Below are 20,465 nucleotides of genomic sequence, written 5' to 3'. Positions count from 1 at the left end.
TCCATGCCTGTGATCTGAGCTGCAACTGCTGTATTTTTTTTTTCTCGCCTAAGTTCACAGTCTGAAGAGAAATGAAAGCACCTCTCCTTATCTCGTACATCTGTGCTGCAGTAGGAGCTGCTTTCCTTCGTGTATGAATTCTGCCCTTCTAAAAACGATTTTATGGCCTCTGATAGTTTGCAAAGCTCTGCTGGGTGGGATGGATAGCTGAGGAGAAGGGTGGCCTCCAAAGGCACTGCCTCCTCCCATTGCTGACCCCCAGTGTTCCCCCAGGCCCTGTGCTCCCAACCTGACTCATGCTAATGGGAGAACAAAGTGACTGAGTGCCTTTCTCCCCCTGAGTGTGAGAGAAAGAAGTTCCAGACCTCGACCACTTCTCTATTTTTCCTATAAATACCCTATTTGCAGAAGCACTCTTCATATCCTAGGCTCACAATATTCATTATTCTTAAAGAAATGAATGGCTTCCCTGTATAAATTGTACTATTTTCCCTCCCAGCATTGTTTCTGTGATTTCATGCATCCAAGAGCTTATGCTGGCTGAGGCTACATGGATGCGCTCTTCAGAGCCATGCAGTGTTGCTTTTGTGTTCACCCTTTTGCCTCTGGATGGGCATCATTGTAGTCCCTGTTTGTTAATTCTACAAGGGTTTGTTTTGCAGAGATCAGATTTTTCTTCTTTCTTTGGGCTTGCTAATCCAGGGACTGAGCACTGCCTGAGCGCACTCCAGTACCACACAAATGTCCTGGGGCTGCTCAGAGAAAGGAGAAAGTTATGGGAAAACTATGATTAAAGAAAAAAAAGAGGTTTCCAGTCAATATTAAATGATCCATTGCCAATGATTTTAAACTCTTCCAGGTATGCAGTATGGAGCCTTGAGAAGCAAGTGACTTGGAATAGGAAAACAAGTGCGTGGCTTGCTTTTGTCTGGATAGAGGCAGTTGTTGTGCCCTAAAGAAAGGAAGAAAGCAACTGAAGCAGAGCATCCTGCTCAGGGAGCAGAAAGCCAGTGCCTGGCTCCATCACGGACAGCTTTGAAGGAAGGAGCATAAACCAGAGAGGAGGCTGAGAGCAGAGCTGGTGCCAGGCTCCAGACGCACAGACCAGCTGATGGCTTTGTGGCAGCGTGGGGACCAGGCACGGTGCCCTGGGAGGTGAGTCTGGCCTCAGGAAAATGGGCACTGCCTGATGCTGTGAGTTTGGGGCTGTGTGTTGCCTGCAGGTGCCCCTATGAGCAGCAGAGCTGTTTGCCCCCATACCATCACGCTTCTCCATCCAAGGCAGTGCTTTACCTCCTGTCTCTCTGGGCACAAGTTCAGCATCGTGCCTCTTGGCTCTCAGGAGAGGGCACAGAGGGATCCTCTGCTCCCTGCAGAGGCTGCGCCAGCTGCCCCACATCCCTTTTACCAATAAAGGAGAACTGCTTGACTCTTACTTCTGAGAGATTGGATAGCATTTGTAGTAGTGTTTATAAGGTCATCCCTGCAGCCACTGTATTTCCTTGAACCTGTAGTAGCACGTGGCTTGCTTAGAAGACAAAAAGATGGAGTGTAAATACTTCCTTAGTCACACAGATAGAGCTTGGCCCTGTCACAGGCCAGTGAGTGCTGTAGGAAATCCCACAGAACCAGGGTGCATTGACTGTTTGGTGGGAGAGTCCAGGGGCGAGCAAATCTAGAGAGAGAACCTGGGGTGGAGCAGGTGCTGCTGTGGGCTTGTGATGGGTCTGAAGGTCTGCTAACCAACAGGAACAGGCTGGGATGTGAGGCTTTGATGGTTAGTGTTCATTTGCTTAAATAAGAAACCTCTCCTTAAACAAGAAACCTAAAGCTGTGTGATCGTTAGCTTCTGTTTTATGTAGGTCTCCTGGGAACTTTCTCTTCAGCTCACAGACCTCTGTCTGACCACAAGGACTCACCATGTCTTTAAATATTGACTACGTCATGTAATATGGGGTTTGTGTGAGGTAATGGCACTGAATCACAGGGCTGATACATGGGCTGCCAGCAGATTACAGAACCTTGTCAGCAGAGACAGATCTTCAGGAACTTGAGAGTCTGACACAGAGGGTTTTTTGCTAGGACATCTGGAAGGGCAGGCAAGGAGGTGAGGCTGGTCATTGGGTGCTTGCACCAGGCCATGGATGGCTGTATGGTTTGGGTGCTAAAAGTCATGAACTCCAACGAGCTGAGCCCTGACAAGATGTGTCCTTGGATCACAGTTGAGCCCACTGGGAAAGTGAGTGTGCAGAAGAATGGAGGAGTTTTTAGTTCTCATTGGCAGTCAGTTATGTTTATCACATCCATCCTGAGCTCACTGTTTGATTTGGTCTGGTTTTTAATCTTTTGTTTTGCTGTGGTTTTTGTTTTGTTTTGTCTTGTTTTTTTGTCCTGAATTCTGGGCTTAAGGGTAAGGATTGGGACACAGGGGAGAAGGAAACTTCATTAAATTGCATTGAGAATTGTCATCCTGCCAACCACTGCTCAACCAGTGTAGAGGTAGGCAGCCTCCAAGAGGCTTCATTTTCCCTCTCTTTAGCTTCATGCTGACACCCCTGTGTGTGAACATGAGCTTTGACCCACCTAAGGATGTTTTCTCTTTTGGGGTTGAGAACTGTTTTGAGGTCCAAATGCACTGCAGCCTGCACAGGCTCTCTTGACATCTGTGCACGGTGCCAAACTGGCTTCCCATGGGCAGGATGGAGATCCCTTAGCAGGATGTGCCTCCTGCCACCAAAACCCCCTGTGCCCCTCCCAGCAGCTGGTGATTTTCATGGGTCATAACCAGTGTTGGTTTGACGTCAGGTACAGAAATAGAGCTTGCAGCAGGAACAAGTGCCTTCCCCTTTGAGCAGAGGGCACTGACCACTACAAGCTGTGTCTGTGTCTGCTCCCTGGTCACCAGCTACTCAGCTTTTCTTTTTCTCCACCGCTTTGATGGGAGGAGCGGAGCCCTCATATAGAATAGCCAAAGGCATTTTCAGAGCACGAGGAAGCAGAGTTTCAAATCCCCTCTTGGATGAAGGAGTAATCTTAACCATTTCCTGTCTTACGCTTACAGGGAGGAGCAGTGACAACTTGATCCTTTCCTTGTGTTTTAGGACAGCAAGATTCATGCTCTGCTAAAACCCCAGTCCTGCTTTGGATGTAGTCTTTAACAACCAGATGGATACATTTGGACTGGGCATCTCCTGCTGGCTGAGCACTGGCCTTTGAGAGGGAGGATAACAGCCCTGCTATTGATAGCCCAGGTGCATGCTGCCCCATTTCCTGTAGCTTCAGGCCTCGCCATGCATGCCCCGCTGTGCTTCTGCCCTGGTGCCTGACACAGAGGAAGCTGAGCAAGACAGCACTGGTGATGGAACCTCCTGCAGCTGGGGCAGGCAGTGCTGCGTGGCGGTGGGAATGGGACTGTGAGATGACAGCCTTGCTGTGACCCACAGCCCAGCCAAGCTCTCTGTGTCTCAAAGCAGAACACACCTTGGTGATGCTGCTGAGCAGCTCAGGGTCCCCACATAACCTACTTTTCCTCAGTTCTGTGCTATTGCTACAGATGGGGTCAGGTGGGATGCAGCTGCTGGGAGCAGATGCTGTGCAGCATCAGGGAGAGCACAGGTCTCAGGCTGCAGATGGAGTGTTGGAACGAGGTCAGGGAAAATGCTGGATCTGGACTTTTTTAATTAATGGAAAATTAGCTTTTTGATAAGATCAGAACTTCCCAGGAAACCATCCGCGTTCCTCTGAGGTTTGGAGTGTTTTAGGGTGATGATGAAAGCTGCAAAGTTGAAAATAAACTTTGTGCAACAGTCTGAAAAAATAAAGCGTGGGGAAGCAGAAACAGAGCTGACCCTGTGGAAGCTTTGGCTCAATTGCAGCTGGAGCTGCATGTCCCTGCAAGGAAAATATCTTCAGTAATCCATGAAGGAGCCTTCCATTGCTCCATGAAGGAGAACTCTCCTGAAATGTGATGCTGCAAATAAGAAGGGGACAGACCTTTCCTTTTGGCATAGCAGCGGTTGACTGAGCTGGGTGTTGTTTCAGGATGGTGTCAGCCCATCTCTATGGGGACTGCTGGAGAAATGCACTGTGCAGAGGATGCTTGAAGAAACCCAGAGCATCCCTCTGAGCTGGTGCAGAGCCGTCCCCTGGGCACAAGCCTCACTGTTTGCCCATGCAAGGCAACGTCTCAGTTCTCCGAGTGTCCACAGAGCGTCAGATAAAGGCTGTGAGATGGAGGATGAGAGGCAATGGCGCAGGTTGGACATTAGGAACAACTTACTGTCCAAAAGAGCCGTGATGCACTGGCACGGGCTGCCCACGGGTTCCAGAACCGTGGGGATGTGGCTCTGAGGGGCACAGTGGGGTGGGGGTGGGAATCTGAGAAGGCTTTTCTGATCCTCATCATTCTGTGATTCCATGACAGAAAGCACTGCTGGGGTCGCAGAGCTTGCAGCGCCCTGAACCCAGCTCACGTGAGTGCTGAGGCTGTCGCAGCACTTCCTGTGTGAAGGGACTGTTGGAGCTGATATGAATAACCCGCATGGCTGCTGGCCCACCTACGGTATTTCCTAGGTGGGAAAACCAAAGCACACTGAGTTTTTCTCATCTATTTCTGAACTTTTGACACCCATCGCCTGTCTCCCACACATCCGGAGCTGCTGATGTCGGCCAGTGTGGGTCGGGGGTCTCATCCCTTCCACTAATGGGGGTTTCATTCTCGCCTGAAATGGGACCAGCCCAGTCACAGCCCGATGGGCCGAGGGCAAGAGAGCCCCGTTTGGGGCTGCTCTGAAACGCATGGGTGTTCGTAAGATGGAGGAAAAGCTTAAAACTGCATTATCTTAGAACGTGGATGCTGCAGTGAAGTGTGTCTGATGTGTCTGGATCCTCTGGGAGATGCTCTGCGTGCCCAGCTGGGTTTCTGCAGGTGCATGTGAGATATCTGTGCTGCAGGTGCTGCCCTGCTGTGGGAGCTGGTGGCATTTGCTGGGCTGAGAGCAGGCCAAGGGCTGTGCTGGAAGCAGGGAAAATGGGAAGTGTTCATTGCTGCAGGGAATGCAGGCAGGTAGTGGAAAAGAAATAGTTGCTTTTGTTGCCATGAGCAAATGGCAGCGTGCTGTTGGCCTCTGTGAATTCGTGGTGAATGCAAGTACCCAGGCTGGTGGAGTTCCCTTTTATTAAATGGAAGGGTTCTAAAACAACAAAGAAGTGGGATTCACATCATTTTTCTACGAAATATTTATGTTTTCATAAGTTAAATCTACAAAACAGCGTTAGCATTAAATAAAGTTTTCATATCGTCACAGTATTTTTATGTTTCCAAAACGTAACGTTTCAAATATTCCCATAACAATTTTACAAGAAGGTGCAAACAAAATGCCAGATGAGCACGAAGCTGCTGTTGCTTGATTTTTTGGAAGTAATGACCATTAGAAATCCACCCACCCTTGAATATGTCTTTATAAGTCTCTGTGTCTCTTACGTGGCTTGACAAAGAGTGGATTCCATTGCTTTCAGCTTCAGACAGCTTTGGTTCCTCTGACAGCATCTCAGCCAAGCTGGGGTTAAGGGCCTGAACTTCACGAGTTGGCCTGTGTAAGGTTACAGGAAGTTGCTCAGATATTGCAGTGGTTGGATCCTGGGCTCGGGGTGAGCTCAGTGCTGTGCTGATGGGAGCGCAGTGCTGCAGAGCCACATGTGCCATTCTTGGGGGGAAAAAGGGACCCGGGAGGCTTGCTGGAGCCTGAATGGATACCCTTGAAGCAGGAGTCCATGCTTAAAGCTTGTCACACGCAACAAAGAGGGCTTTGGGCTTTGCTGGTGGTGTTCTGCTACTTCTTACCCTGATCCAGAAATAAATTGATGGTAGAAAAATAACTGGTGGTAGAACAAAACGAGGGTAGAAAAATAGTGTGTGGGCACTTGAGTGGCATTGCAATTTGGGGAACTGTCATCTGGTGCACCCCCAGAAAAGATGCCTGAGTAACTGTTGGCACAGCAGGGCTGTTAAGCTCCTGTATGTAGTCAGCATGGAGTGAGGTGGGCTCTGGGCACCGTGTGGAAGTGAGCTGCACTGCTCCGTGACCTTTTGCTTCAGGAGAATACGCCTCTAGGCCATATGCTCACTTTTAGGACCAAATTCTGCATAGGGAAACCCCCAAATCTCTGCTGCCCCTTGCGTGGTGCTGGTGTGATCGTGACGTGGCCTGGTGGCATGGCTGTGTCCTGCTCCTGGCTGCCCAGCTCTGGAATGGGGAACCACACGTGGTTATCTATACAGGGCAAATCTTCAACCAAAATATTAAAGCACAATGGCTTTTTCAAGCTTGGCTTTTTTTCCTAAAGCTCAAATCCTTCCTGAAATCATTGGTTAAACCCCAAAACCACGGGCGCTGTGCTAGCAATCAGTGGGCTTGTCCTGCAGTGTGCTCTGGGCTAGGAGCTTTCAGAGGGATGCTGTCCTGCAGTGCGTCCTGCGTGTGCTGCTGGCTGTGGCTGTGCAGCGGGGCACCGTCATGCAGCTCCTGCCGGGACAGCCGCCTGCGGAACTCATCTGTGGTGAAGTAGTAGAGGATTGGGTCCACGCAGGAATTGAGGCTGGCCAGACACAGGGCAACAGCGTGGAACACTGAGATCACCTTCTGGGTGCAGCAGTTCTTAATCTTTTTGGTTTTGACAAAGAAATCCAGGGGGAAGCTGATGTGGTAAGGCGCGAAGCAGATCAGAAATACGAGAGCGCAGGTGAGAATCATCTTGAGAGCCTTTTTTTTCTCCCCGAGGTCTGGTGAAGCAGAGTTCCTTTCCTTCAGCGATAAGGCCGTCTTCCAGGAGCAGTACAGGATGATCAGCAGGGGCGTCACGAAGCCCACCAGCTCCCCGATGGTCATCATGATGATGGAGGTGGGAAGGTCCACCTCCTGCACGGGCAGGTCCACAAAGCACTCGTTGGTGGTGTTCTGAGTGAGCCTCAGCAAGGGGAAAGGCAGGCAGCCAACGCACACCACCACCCAGCCCACGATGCTGATGTACACATCGCAGACACGCTTGCAGTCCGTGAATCGGAAGGGGTACATCAGGAACAAGAAGCGGCGCACGCTGATGCACACCAGGAAGTAGATGCTGGCGTACATGTTGACGTACTTCAGGTAGAAGCAGAACATGCAGAGGCCTCCTCCAAACTTCCACGTCTTGGTCAAGTAGTAGAAAATCCTCAGGGGTAAGGATAAAACTTGTGATAAGTCGGCGATGGCCAAGTTGATCATAAATATCACGGCCCTTTTCGTCTCTTTCATGTAGCCATAGAAAACCCACAAAGCCAACACGTTTCCTATGAGTCCAGGGATGAGGATGAATGCGTATGTGATGGCGTAGTAGAGCTTCAGGTCAGTGCTGGTGGAGCAGTTGGAGCTGTTCTCCATGGCCCCCGTGCCCCAATCCTAGTGTGTGTCGGGGTCTGAGAGCTCAGTGCTGCCCCTGCCCCAAAACTTTGCTTCCCCTCCTTCCAGGCACCATCTGCCTTTGCTCTTCATGAATTTTGCTGCTGTGGCTGTGTTGGTGTGTGGGGTCGATGCTCCAATGCGGTGACATCATCCTCACTGTGTTGACCTGAGGCTGAAATCAAAAGGTTTAAGGCCCTCCAGCACCGGTGCTAGTGAGTGAGGCTCAGAGACCCAACTGCCCCATGCCCTTGGCCAGGAGCTTTGTGCATTGGTCCGAGCTGTGCTGCTGTGTTCTCAGAAGCTGCCCGATGTCAGTGCAGCTGCTGGCAGTGCTGGATGAGGTGAAATCCCACGTGGAAACCCATCATCGCCAGCTGAAGCAGTGGGCAGCCCAGTGCCAGTCTGTACCCACGCTGGGCACTGCAGACCCTCCTTTGAAGAAGCTGAAAGACAAAGATGTGGTTGGAGCACTGCATGAATGTGCAGAAACCAGGGAACATCTCTGCCCATAACAAAAACCCAATGGGTGGCATCTGGTGGCAGCTCCTCACCACCCACCCAGCACTGCATGCAACCATGTGCCAAGCACCCAAAGAGTGAGCAGAACATGGGTTCAATCACCATCGCAAACCAGGGCGCGGGCAGCAGCTCCTGGTGTTGCAGGACTGACTGGGGCTGTGAGCTGGTTCTGCAGCCCCAGCGCCTGTCAGCCACTTTCTGCCACCTGAGTGCTCTCAGGGCAGTGAATCTGATTCTCTCCCCGTGGCTTTTTTGAGCTTTTCCTTCAGCCACCTGGTGAGCATCACCACTGGAAATCCCAGGTATCGGTTCCGCATCGAGCAAGTGGGTGGGCTTCATTTAAAACTTGTTTGCATGGTGAGCAGTTGACCTTACCTAAATATATCAAACCAAAAAAAACCCCAACAAGCAGATCTTATAAATACAGAGGGAGTTCAGCCCTCTGACCCACGTTGCTCTGGTTTGGCTTTTGCTTCACTGTGAAGCACTAGAGTGGGAACAGCGTGGGTGCCACGTGGGTGCAGCAGACATGGCTATAGAACTGCATCCTACTGTGCTGTGTGGTGCTTCTTCCTGTGCTAAAATACATGTCTGCCAACAAAGCTGACATCTAGCAAGTATCAGTGTGGCTGTACTGTTGCTTTGGGTGATGAAATGAGAAAACCTGCAAAAGGAAACAATTCCAGGGGCAGCTTTCTGCGTCGCTTTTGTTTGTACCACCATGATGAGCCCAATGAGATGGAGATGTTTCTTCTTCCAAGGAGCCAACATCCAGTGTAACCATGGGCAGTAATCACATTAACTCCAGAAGCTACCAGCACTGAGTTGTGGGCTTGCTTTCCAAAGACTTCCCAATACTTTTATTAGCTCTGAAGTTGACCCTTAGCCATGATTAATTCCAGAAGTGTGAGTAATCTGTGAGTTACAGGGGTGTCTCACCATGGGTGGGGAGCTGGGGACTCCCATTGCTGCCTGCTGTAGTGGCACCAGTGGCAGGAGGGTGATGGGATCCAGCAGCACCTCTGGGGTTCAGCATCACGTGGAGGAGGGACAGACGGCCAATGGGACAAACAGCTTCAGGGTCCCTCTGTGGGTGCTCAGGGACTTTCCTGCTGCCCACCCGGGACTGGGGGATGCTCTGCAGCCACAGGACCCTGATGCAGTGAGAAACTGCTCCTTGGAAATCCCAGCAGCCACAGTGCTGAGCACAGTGTTTCAAGCAGAGCGCTGCACACAAAGAGGCCAGAGGCTAAAAAAAAACAAAGACTGCAGAAAGGGGAAATTTTGGTTCACGGCAGCTCAGACTGTGGTGGGGGTGAGGCATGACTTCCTTCTTCCTCCCCGGCTTCTGCCCCCTCTTCATTTTGCCAGTAGTCCCCACAGTCGGACACTTTAGGATGCTGGATGGAGGCTTCTTGTTGGTACTTAATGAGTAACAAGCAGAAGTTATCAAAATATAATCTCATAATTAAGTACCACTGCTTCTAGGTTTTGGAAAACAAAACAAAAAAAGAGTCCTCTCTCTCTGCAGCCAGTTTGCTGGTAGACTTTTCGGGTTTACATCTTCTCCAGATGCAGTTCTGCATCTCACTGTTAGCCAGGCAGGTGCATCTCTTTCCTTCTCCTATTTGTAGATGCTACCAAGGAAGCTAATGTATTTTTGCTGGCCATCTTCCTCAGATGGTCATGTGTTTGGCCATCCCAGTGATGTTGATGTTCTTGGAGCCAGGTGAGCCCCCACCCCGGAGTTGTACTGGGAGCAGAGCTTTGTGCCCCCACCCAGGTTACCAGCAGCCTCTGGAGCAACCACCCCATGCAGCATCTCTTCTGAGCTGAGCACCCACCCTGCTTTGGGTTGTCATAAAATATTTGCTAACCGCCTGTTTTGTCTGTTTTCAAGGCAGATACAGCTGTTCTGTTTGATTCAGTTGCAGAGCACTGGAGCAGCTGCCCATTCATCATCGCCTGTGGTTGCTTGAAACATGAGTCACTCAAGTGCTGAGTGCTCATTACAGAAGAGGAGCAGTGAGAGCCAAGACTGTACAGGTTAGGGCTGGGGGGCATTGGCACAGCTGAATGAGGTTTCCTTCCATTGCTCCTCATTAACCTCTCATTTGCTCATGCCCCAGGTGTGTGAGTGCTGCCAGCCCCATCCCTGCAGTGCTGGAAATGGTTGGGCTGCCAGGTCAAGCAGTGAGGAGCCCCCATGGCTGACTGTAACCCCATCATCACCCCTGGAACTGCTTCTGGGGAGGATCAGGACACTCCATCCCAGGAGCACTGACTGGGGCTGCCCCAGGAGCAGCAGCTGGGCAGGCAGGGGGATTTCAGCTGGGTAAGTCCCACTGATGTGCACGAAAACGTAAATACCTCAATTCTCAGTGAGATACTCTGCTTTTGTCTCTTAGCCATTTGCCCAAGCTCTTTTCCTCCCTTGTTGATATTTATCCGCATTTGAAGTGGAAAATGCACGCTGAGGGAGTGCTGGGGTTCAGCCTGGAGCCCCTTTCCCTGTCTCCTTTCCCTGATGTGCTGTGGTTAGCTGGTCACCAAAGCTGTGAGGTTTCCACCCAAACTGCTGGCACACAGTGTTGGGGCACAGCCGTGTGCCCCCAGCTGAGCACAGCTGCTGTTCCCACAGTGTGCACTCCAACCCCTCCCCACAGCAGCCTCCCCAAGGCACAGCAAGCACAGAAAAACATTTTTTTTTTCCCTAATTTTTACCATTGAGTCTCTTTGCTTTTAGTCACTTAACTTTGGAGATTTCTGACGGTGCCCCTCTGCTCAGCATCCCCTGTCCTCTCCTACTGCAAGCGGCGCAAAGTCGCCTCGATGAGAGGTTGGAACGAGCTGATCTTTAAGGTCCCTTCCAACCCATTCCATGATCTACCTGGCACTAACAATAAGAAAAGCACAACATACCCCAGCAATGAGCCTGACCAAAGTGTGCTCCTACCTTGGCAGACCCACGGTGCCCGGCTGCGCTCCCACCGCTCTCGGCTCTCAAAGCAAAAGTGCAATCTCAATGCAGGCGTGCAGGCTGCGCCGGCGCAGGGCCCTCCCCAAAGGGCTCGCCTCACTGCTGCCTGTAGTGTCAGGGCAGAGCCCAGCATGGTAAGTGGTTGTCTTTTTTTTTTCTTTTTCCTTTTCCCCCCCAGTTATTTATGTATGTGGTCAAGTGCTCTAGCGGAAGCGCTGCTGCTTTTGGTGGGTTTTGGAAGCAGCAAGGGCACGGGGCTAATGGGGCTGAGAGCTGTGTTCTCTCGTCTTTTCATGTTGAATATGAGGAGAAATTTGTTCTTAGAAAGAGCAGTGATACACAGGCTGCCCAGGGAGCAGTGGGGTCACCATCCCTGAAGTGCCCCAGAGCCATGGGGATGTGGCAATGAAGGACGTGGTGATGGCATGGTGGCGTGTGCTGGAATTGAGTTGGGCATCCTAGTAGTCTTTTCCTGATTCATATGAGATGATTTTGCTCTTTTTTTCTTCTCTACCACAAGAATGTGGGTTGGGGCTGCTCTCCCTGTGCCACCCTGCTCACCACCGCCCAGCACAAACCTGCCCTGTGGGGATGAGTGTTCACACACTTTCATTACAAAATGTAGAAGCATTTGCTCACTTCTGTGTTTCTTTAAGCATTCTTTCCTCCTGTTGAAGGCAAATACAGAAATGGAAGATCTGAGGGGTGATGTGGAAAAATGAACATGTGCATTAATTGACATCTCCTTGGATGTGGATGGAGTCAATGGGATAGGCTTCACCAGACGAGAGCTTTCCTCTGTAGTGCTTTGTGATGTCATATTAGTGAGCAGTGGTAGCAGTTATCTCTTGGGAAGGCGTGGGTGCCCCATCCCTGAGATGCCCATAGCCACAGATGGGCCCTGTGCAGCCTGAGCTGGGGGGCACCCAGATCACAGTGCAGAGCTTAGGGCTGGGTGTGTTTGAAGGTCCCTTCCAAGCCAGCCATTTTGTGATTCTATGACCCCAAGAAGGACTGAGGATTGTTGAAGGGTTGAGGACTGAAACTTCAGTTCATTTTGGTGGACACAGGGACACGCTCTGGTCGTTGTGGTGGCACAGCCCCGTGCAGGGCTCGCATCTCCCAAAGCACATGGGCACTTGGCTGCTTGAACAGCTATGTCCTAATATACAGAGCTCACAGGCATTGCTTTTGAAGCCTGATGATTACTTAATGCACGATAATTAATCTTCTGTGGGAGCTGTCAGCACTGTGGTGTGTTCACCGCAGCGCTGTCCCTTGGGCTCAGGGTTGGATCAATCTGCTGCTGCTTTTGGAATCAAAGCATTTGGGGTTGGGTTTTGCTGCTTTTGTGGCCCTGGGGGCCCTGGGGAGCTGCTCCTTTGGTCTTGTAGGTCCCACAACGTTTCCATCATTGCTTTTAGCGGTGAGAAACGTCCCTGAGTGCACTGCGCCTCCTGGCAGCTGCCTGTGCTCTCTGCAGGGTGCTTTGAGCCGAGCGATTGCAAGAAAACCCTTTTCTTCCATCCTTCCTAAAACTATGTAAAGTAAGATCTGGCAGTCCCCAGGCTCCTCAGCCCAGGGGCTTGCTGAATGATCCCCCAAAACTTGCCCCGTTTTGGGCAGCGTGGGAAGCAGCCTGCAACCGTGTTCATGGCTACCGGTTCTGCTCTGTAGCTCAGGGTTCTCCACTCCCCCATCCTGTGGGTTTGGGCGCTGCTTTCAAGCCCAGCCAAGTGACGGGAATGGGGGCAGCACCAAAAAAACCTCATACCTGAACAGCGCCTGGGATCCGAAAATCGTATTTTTGTTTCCTGCTCAGCAGTGCTTTGCTTTATACTTTCATTTCCGCAGAAGCCAGCTCGTTTATAAGAAGGCATGACCCGAGTTTGGGCAGCACTTACTGTACAGATAAGGTTTTTATTTCAAAGCCACCTTTGGGAGCATAACCATATCCTGTTTTGGCAGTGCCCCACGGCCATGCAGCAGCCTTCCTCCCCATTTCAGAAGCTGAAAGTAGGGCTTGCAGTTGGGGTGTCTGCACATCTTCCCATTCCGGGCAGGTGCTAATGAGCTGGTTTGCTAATGAGCTGGTTTGCTTTGTGCCAACTTAGCAAGGAGGAGCCCAGGAAGGGCACACAGATGTGAGCAAGAGGAGCTGGAGCTGCTCTCACCATCCCATGGCCAAAAATTCTGCCTGGGGATGAATTTTTTCCCTCTTTGCTTATCTAGGGGAAATATGGTCTAAGAAAAAAAAAAAGAAAAGGTAAAAATCCCCTATAGGTTGGCGTGGCAGTTACTGCTGGGAAAGTCTCCCTATGTGCAGTGAGACTGGGCTGTGTTGGGTCATGGCAGTGACCCTCATTGTGAGGGGTGTCCCAGCACAATTGTGAGCATCAGTGGAATTTTCTGCAATTTTGCTGTGCTGTGAGCAGGGATCTGTGGCTGCACTGCATTGCTCTGCTCCCTCTGCTGTGTGCTGTGTGCCATGGGTTGCTCAACCGGTGCCACCACGGTACACATCCATGCCCTGGGCTTTGCAGGGTGGTGGCTGTGCCCATGAAGTAAAACTTGGCCATGGATCGGATGGAATCACGCCTGTCTGGAAAACCTCTCCTCTTCTCAGTTTGGTTTAAAGCAACAAAATCTACTGCCTGTACTTCTGGGTCACACCAGCACTCCAGCCCTGCCTGTGTGTTTGTTCCCATGCAGCGCTCCCCAGGCTCGCTCCTGGCTGGGGGGTGCAAGCTCTGCTCCTGCTTAGTGCTTCTGCAGAGGCCAAAAAGCGTTGTGGGGCTGGGCTGGAAGCATGCAGCCATGGAGGCAGGAAAAGGTATTTTTAGCAGACAGAAAAGCAGCCATTCTTCCCTTCCTGCGGCGCCCTTGGAAGTATTGTGTGCAAGAGGCATCGCCCTGGCAGTCCTTGTTTAAGGGCTGCAGAATGTTGGGTGTATAATTAATGGCACGCGGGTGGAATAACTCATTGTCTCTGGGTAGCACAGCTAATTGCATGTGGGATCTCAGGATGCAGTGCCAAATGCAGGGAGCTCGGTTTTGCTGCTCACCCACGTGGTGCTGTCAGTCTGAGCCCTTACCCCCTGCTCTCCTTTCTCTCCAACCTTCAGCTTTTCCTGTGCTCCTGCAAAGCAAACTGTCAGAGCAGCCACCGTGGGAAGGGAATCTTCTCAGGTTTGGTTAAAACCCAACAAATCCTCTTCTGCCAGAGCAGAACCGGTAGCAGCAACAAGAAAAGCTTTCACTTAGGCTGAGTGAAGTACAAGAGCAAAGTCCCCCCCTCCCATCATCTCTCTGCTCAGGAAATTATCATAGCTCTTTCTCTAGTACCACCAGCAGCACAATCATTGCTGTCCCATGCACGTAGCCCCCAAAGGGTTTCTTGCTGCTGAATTTCTCTGTGAGCCGCAGTGCAGGCAGGGCTGCCCCCCAGAGCAACTGCTGCTCTCTGCATGTGACAGATTGCTGCCAGTTTTGGTTTTGCTTTCTTTCTCCTGTTTTCTTTGGGAAGGAAGTGGTGAGTTCACAGTAGTGATGGAGCAGCTGTGGCCAGGTTTGCCTTCATCCAGGGCCAAGAGCGCTCACTGGGGTCCACCTGACGGTCCACCCCAACGTGCACGCATCTTCAGCCCTAAAAATCCTTTTTCCCTCTCCAAACAAGCAGGCAGAACCCTTCGTTTTGTTGTTCTTGGGGGTTCTGGTGAGGGATTTGGGCAAGTGGGGGGCAGTGTGAACTGGGGGGCAATGTGTGCGTGCTGCCCGCTCTCGGTGTGCAGTACACAGCAAAGAGTTTCTCCACGTTCTGCCTGTCCCTCTGCTGTGCTCCAGCTACTTATGCTCTGCCAGAAGTGTCGTGCAGGCTGGAAATGTGCATCCAATTATCAAACAGCCTGTTTTTTATCAAAAAAAAGCCCCAACCCTCTGCCTACATCGACTTAAGTAATTCTCCAAGTGTTTTTGGCACCGCTGTTGCCAGTGCTTTGATCCGAGAGGGCAAAGCTCCAACCCACGCACTGCCCATGGGGCTTTTTGGAGCTTTCAGTAGCACAAATGGGCCCAGAAGTGGGATGGGCACCCCTGGAGCTTGTGCTGTGGGAGCAGAGCTGATGTAGGGCTAGCTGCTAAATGGAGTGAATGCAGCTGCCGAGAAGAGCACAGAATGGAAATGCTGCCTGAGCGTGGTGCTTAGGGCTCTTTGGAGGAGGCTATCCATCTATGCAACCACAAGATTATTTGCAAGTGGCAGCCTTTAAAATAATACCCACTTGAGAACTTGTTGAGAACATTTTATTTCCCCCCGAGTTTGAAGTCCATAGGATGCACTCAGGTTGGGTTTGTAAACGTTTCTTGGTCCCCAGTGAAGGCTGGGACCATTTTTGGGTTATGAAGCAGAACCAAGGGGCTGCACAGCATCTCCATCAATGAGCGGAGGCTTGAGCAAAGTGCTGGGTAGCACGGGCCCCTTGTGATGACAGGAGGAATGGCACTGCCAGCCCCTCATCCTCCCACTGCTGCTCTAAGGTCCTGACCTGCCTGGGTTCTGCCCAGATTATGGGTTTTCTCATTGGAGAGAAAGCTTTACAGGTTTGCTTTACATGCAGATCACTGAGTGTCCTGATCCCGGTGTGTGGAGAGCCAGGCTGCAGCAGGAGGACTTCTGTAGCTGATAAATAGGTAAGACACTGAAACAACAACAATGGCAGGGGAGGAAGGCCCTCACAGTCCAGCACAGGAGAAACACTGACATTGGTGGTGGCTGTGATATTTTAGCTGTGATGTGAAGGAAAAATGCTGTAAGGCAAACAGTTCCCAGCAGCAGCATCAAGCCTTCCTTGATCAGAATGTCCTCCCAGGTCAGATCCCCACACCTGCTGCACACGAGGGTAATTTAACACGGACTAACACGTATTTGGAGACCAACATGTATTAATGCGCACTCGGAGACGTAACACAGTCTTCACTCAAGCAATGGGAATGCCAAGGTGGAGAAGAATGCCTCATTTTCAAGAGATGGACTCCAAGAGGAGCTCGTCGGGCTGCATCGGGGGGATTTCCATGTTGTTTATCCTTCCAAAGAACTTGGGGAGGGACCAAAACTGAAACCTGGGCAGGTTTCTCCGCTTGGTGCGGATGTCATGGCCGGAGTCACTCGTGGTGAGGCTGCGTCGGCTGCGTGTGAGGCGAGTCCGTAGGGCAGCACAGCCGTGCCGGAGCAGCTGGTCCTGGAACTCGGAGGTCATGAAGTAGTAGAGGACCGGATCCAGGCAGCAGTTGAGGCTGGCAAGGCAGAGGGAGATGGGGTGGAAGCGGAGCGTGTTGCTGTGCACGGTGCAGTCCTTGATGATGTTCTCGATCACCAACATGAAGAAGGGGAAGTTGATGTGGTAGGGGGTGAAGCAGATGAAGAAGACGGCGGCACACATCAGCACCATCCTTAGTGCCTTCTGCTTCTCGCTGGCGCTCTGCAGCTGCGTCCCGCCCTCCTGCAGCGACTGCCGCATCTTCCAGGTGCACCACGCGATGATGCCGAAGGGGATGACGAACCCAAAGAGCTCCGCCACCGTCACCAGAGTGATGGAGGCTCCTGGCGTCAGCTGCTTGACGGCCAGGTCGGAGAAGCAGGTGGTGGTGCTGTTGGATAGGGCCGGGCTCCTGACAATGGGCAGAGGCAGGCAGGCAGCGCCCACAAAGAGCCAGACGGCCGCGCTGAGCCCCACGTCATAGCGGCGCTTCCAGGCCGTGGCCTTGAAGGGGTGCAGGAGGAAGAGGTACCGCTGGATGCTGATGCAGGTGAGGAAGCAGATGCTGGCGTACATGTTGAGGTACTTCAGGTAGAAGCACAGCTGGCAGAGGAAGGTCCCAAAGGGCCACGTGTGGTTGATGTAGTAATACATCCGCAGCGGCAGCGACAGGACGTGCGCCAGGTCGGCCACGGCCAGGTTGATCATGAAGATGACAGCCTTGCTCTTCTTGCTGATGAAGCGGCACAGCACCCAGAGGGCAGCGCTGTTGGCCAGCAGGCCGGGGATGAAGATGATGGTGTAGGTGGCTGCGTACAGCGTGTTCTGGAAGGACATCTGGGGCTGGCTGCAGTTCCCCGAGGAAGCGTTGCTCTCCATCGCAGCCCAGACTCCTCACTCACCAGTGGGTTCAGGCGGACGGAGGCTTCCTGCAAGGAGCAAACACAGATGGTGTATAATAATCCTGTGATTCTATGGTTGGAAAAGACCACCAAGATCATCGTGTTCAAGCCTTGAACTCTCACTGCAATGCCCCCTAAGCCATGTCCCCCTGTACTGCCGAAAACCTCATGGTGTTTCCCCATGTTGAATAATGCACTTCAGGCCATGGTGACCCTGGGCATCCTGGAAGATTTTATCTGCAAAACTACAGCTGTGTTTTGTGTCCGCCAGCCCAGTATCACAGTGACGTTGCCCTAAGTGCCATATCATTAATTGCCATTGCTAATACCTAAGCACATCTTCATCTCTCCAGGCTTTTTCCAGAACCACTTCTACTGCACTGAGCTTTCTGTCCAACTGTGACCAAATTGCTGCTCTCTGGTACACCTACAAGTGATTTCCACAACGCTACAAATAAAGAGGGGCTATGAGTGGGCCGTTATGGCTCAGCACAGAGGTTCGGTGCAAACCAGGAGCATGGCAATAAGCAGCACCCATGAATGATGCTCAGCAGAGCAGTGACTGGCCAGGGAGGTGCAGACAGATCCATCAGAGCTCTGGCTCCAGACTCAGAGCTGGGTTATAAGCTAATAGCCAGCCGAACGCACGCCAGCCCCTCTGCTGGTCCTGCTAACTCAATTTGGGTCCTCATGGTGCACTGTGCAGGCATCGTGTTATGGCAACAGGAGTGATCCTCCAGCAGCAGGACACGCAGGAAGATGAATACATCTGTCTCCTAGTGAGCAGAGTTTCTTTCTGTCCCTTTGCCTGTTTCTCCTCCCAGCACAGGGGTGTTAGCAGGTCACGCTGGGGGCCGGCTTGCCTCTCTGTGCACGAGGATGCTGTGGAGAGGATGCTCTATATGTACACAGGATGCTTTCTCTATACAGATATAAAGGATGATAGAAACACATAGAGGAGATAGATAGGACACTATTTATACATAGGATGCTACATATGTATCCTATGTGTCAGAGGGGTTCCCCTGTCCCTGCAGCCCACATCCTAAGGGCTGTGGCCATGCGGAGCCTCGCTACCTTCTTTCTCCATTTGTTGGCTTTGTTTGCAGCCCAGCAGCGTGCCTTTCTTAGCTGGGGCATCACCTGGATGTGCAGTTTTGGTTTGGCAGTTCTCATTACACCTGGTGAGACCAGGGGGAGCTCCCTGCTGCCAGCAGCATGGGGTCCTGCTGAAGCTCACCCAACACAGCTCCTCCTGACGGCACCGGATTTTCATTTGTTACAGAGCAGGGCTGCTGCTGTGCTTTGGCAGGGCTTTGCCTGCAATTCCTTCATTGTTTTGATATTTCTTTTTCTTATTGCTACTGGTGTAAAAAGTAATGCCCTCTCTCCACTCTGATTTACATGCAGACAGGAGCTGGGGGGGCTTTTATCCATGGCAAAGCTGAGATTTATCCAGCTGCAAGCCAAACTTCATGCCTGTCCTAGTGGGTTTACAGCTGGAAATGCAGAGGGGAGAGAGGGCAGAGCCATCAGCTGTGAGCACCAGCTAACTGTGCTTCATCAGGGCACTAAGGTTGCAATCACAGCACCATGGAGCTTTTTGGAGCATGTGAGCAGTGTCTTTTTGTGGACATGTACGTGGCTGTCAGTATTGGAAATCGCCTGGCTGCTCTGAATCACTGCCTGCCCCACCCAGCCCTGCATTTCTGTGGTACGGCTTTTAGTGCTCCCAGATCCACTTTCAAATTCGCCCTCATCCTTTCCATGGGTTTGTTGGGGAGACGGAGCCGTGCTGGAGTCTGGCTGCAGTGGGATGGGATGGGACAGGATGGGATGGGACAGCAGAGCTGCCGCCCTCCAGTCCTGTTCATTGCTGGGATGCTGGAGGGAGAAGCAGCTGAGTAAAGAAAACATTAAGAAAAAGAAGAATCCCCACACTTTTGGCTTGAAGTAAGCTGCTGATTTCAAGTAACAGAGGCTTTTTAGAAGCTGTGTTTCAAGCAGTAGTTTTGTTTGTTTAATCCAAGCACTGATGGGAAATGCATAAACAGATCCGGTCGGTTCTAGCAGCTCCTGCCCATAACAAAGCTGAAGTTCTTTACTGTAGGAGGCAATGCTTGCTGCAAGCTGCCTCCAGCTCGTGTGCACAGCGCTCTGCTCCCCCTCCCAGCCAGCGGCACAGAAATACGCAGCCACAGTCACTGCCAGGATATAAAACCAAACATACAACAGAAAATCAAAACCCACCGCAGTAGAGTTGCTCGGAACCGCCACAGCTTCTATCTACTGGGAAAAAAAGAACCCCATACAGCAGCAATGGGCTTACCTCCCCACAGCTCCCATCCTGCACGGGGCTGGCATCCATGCTAGGCTGCAGGAGCAGTGAGCCCTCGGCTTTGCTTTGCCACGGCTCCTTGCAGCGCTCCCGGCTGCAGCGGCTCCCCTCCAAACTCCCACATGTTTTTGGAGCGCTGGAAAGAATCCTGCCGGCATCTGCAGCCCGGCACAGCGGCTGCAGAACAGGAAATCCTGGATTTTGTTTCCCTCCAGCACACAAAATGTGTTCAGTGAATGACGCGAGAACAGCTGGAAGGGCGGTGGTGTCACTGCGACCAATGCCACGGGATGGAGCTCGGATGCACTCTTCTTTCTGCTCAAAGTTGCATGATGTGAATGTGAGGTTTCTCAGCCCGCTTCTCTTTTTCCCTGCTTTCATACGAAAAAGGAAAACCAATCTCTGGATCAGTAGAAAGTTCTTGGAAGGCAGTGATTTCCTTGCATTCTCTTGGAATTTGTGTTCACTTCAGATATTGAACCCTACAGGCTAACGCTAACACGGCTTTGGAATTTATTTCTTAAATATGTGATGGTTTAAGATTGAAATTTTCCCCAAGCAGTACTTTTTTACAAAAACAGAATGTCCATCATTCCCAATTTCTTTCCATTTTTCACATCCTTGAATTCCTTCTCCGTATCTGTATATGTGTATCCATATACACACATACATTATTTTATTTCCCCTACTGCTGAGAATGACCTTCTTCTTTCTCAGCTGAACACTGTCAAATCTACACATCACATGACTTCTTCTCAACTTCCTCCTTCTCAGTGCTGCATTTTCTGGCCCTGGGGTTGGTAAAGCTGAAGTGGATGCTGCCACATTCCCCTTCTGTCTTGCATTTAATGTGCAGTAATAAATAAAGGCTCTTTGATGATCTTTGTATGTCCTTTTAGTCTGTCACATCCCACCCTACCCTACCCCATCCCATCCTACCTTACCCCATCCCTTCTCCTACCCTACCCTGCCCCATCCCATCCCATCCTATCCTCCTCTGTTCTGCATTTATTTTCTTTAACAGTCCTATGA

At 51.4% G+C, this 20,465-nt stretch overlaps 2 protein-coding genes and 1 long non-coding RNA gene across 3 annotated transcripts; 1 reads left to right on the top strand and 2 right to left on the bottom strand.

Moving 5' to 3' along the window:
• Positions 1-4,639: 4,639 nt before the first annotated feature.
• GPR174 (G protein-coupled receptor 174) lies at positions 4,640-11,031 on the bottom strand. The gene is made up of 2 exons (XM_048959345.1): positions 10,915-11,031; positions 4,640-7,882 (listed from the first exon to the last, which is right to left on the bottom strand). Exon 2 carries the CDS (start codon positions 7,416-7,418, stop codon positions 6,405-6,407), a length of 1,014 nt encoding a protein of 337 aa, XP_048815302.1. The 5' UTR covers positions 7,419-7,882; positions 10,915-11,031; the 3' UTR covers positions 4,640-6,404.
• Positions 7,896-15,646, top strand: LOC125699636 (uncharacterized). The gene is made up of 4 exons (XR_007379636.1): positions 7,896-10,004; positions 10,088-10,293; positions 10,923-11,072; positions 15,555-15,646. It is a non-coding gene; the product is annotated as an uncharacterized LOC125699636 (long non-coding RNA).
• Positions 15,227-20,379, bottom strand: LOC125699619 (putative P2Y purinoceptor 10). The gene is made up of 2 exons (XM_048959340.1): positions 19,425-20,379; positions 15,227-17,122 (listed from the first exon to the last, which is right to left on the bottom strand). Exon 2 carries the CDS (start codon positions 17,070-17,072, stop codon positions 15,957-15,959), a length of 1,116 nt encoding a protein of 371 aa, XP_048815297.1. The 5' UTR covers positions 17,073-17,122; positions 19,425-20,379; the 3' UTR covers positions 15,227-15,956.
• Positions 20,380-20,465: the final 86 nt, after the last annotated feature.

The sequence above is a fragment of the Lagopus muta genome, chromosome 13, assembly GCF_023343835.1.
Source record: "Lagopus muta isolate bLagMut1 chromosome 13, bLagMut1 primary, whole genome shotgun sequence".
Taxonomy (NCBI): Eukaryota; Metazoa; Chordata; class Aves; order Galliformes; family Phasianidae; genus Lagopus; species Lagopus muta.
This window is presented reverse-complemented; position numbering and strand designations above follow the sequence as displayed.

Excerpts from the sequence above, each read along its gene's own strand:
- GPR174 (XM_048959345.1), bottom strand. The coding sequence starts at position 7,418 with ATGGAGAACAGCTCCAACTGCTCCACCAGCACTGACCTGAAGCTCTAC.
- LOC125699619 (XM_048959340.1), bottom strand. The coding sequence starts at position 17,072 with ATGGAGAGCAACGCTTCCTCGGGGAACTGCAGCCAGCCCCAGATGTCC.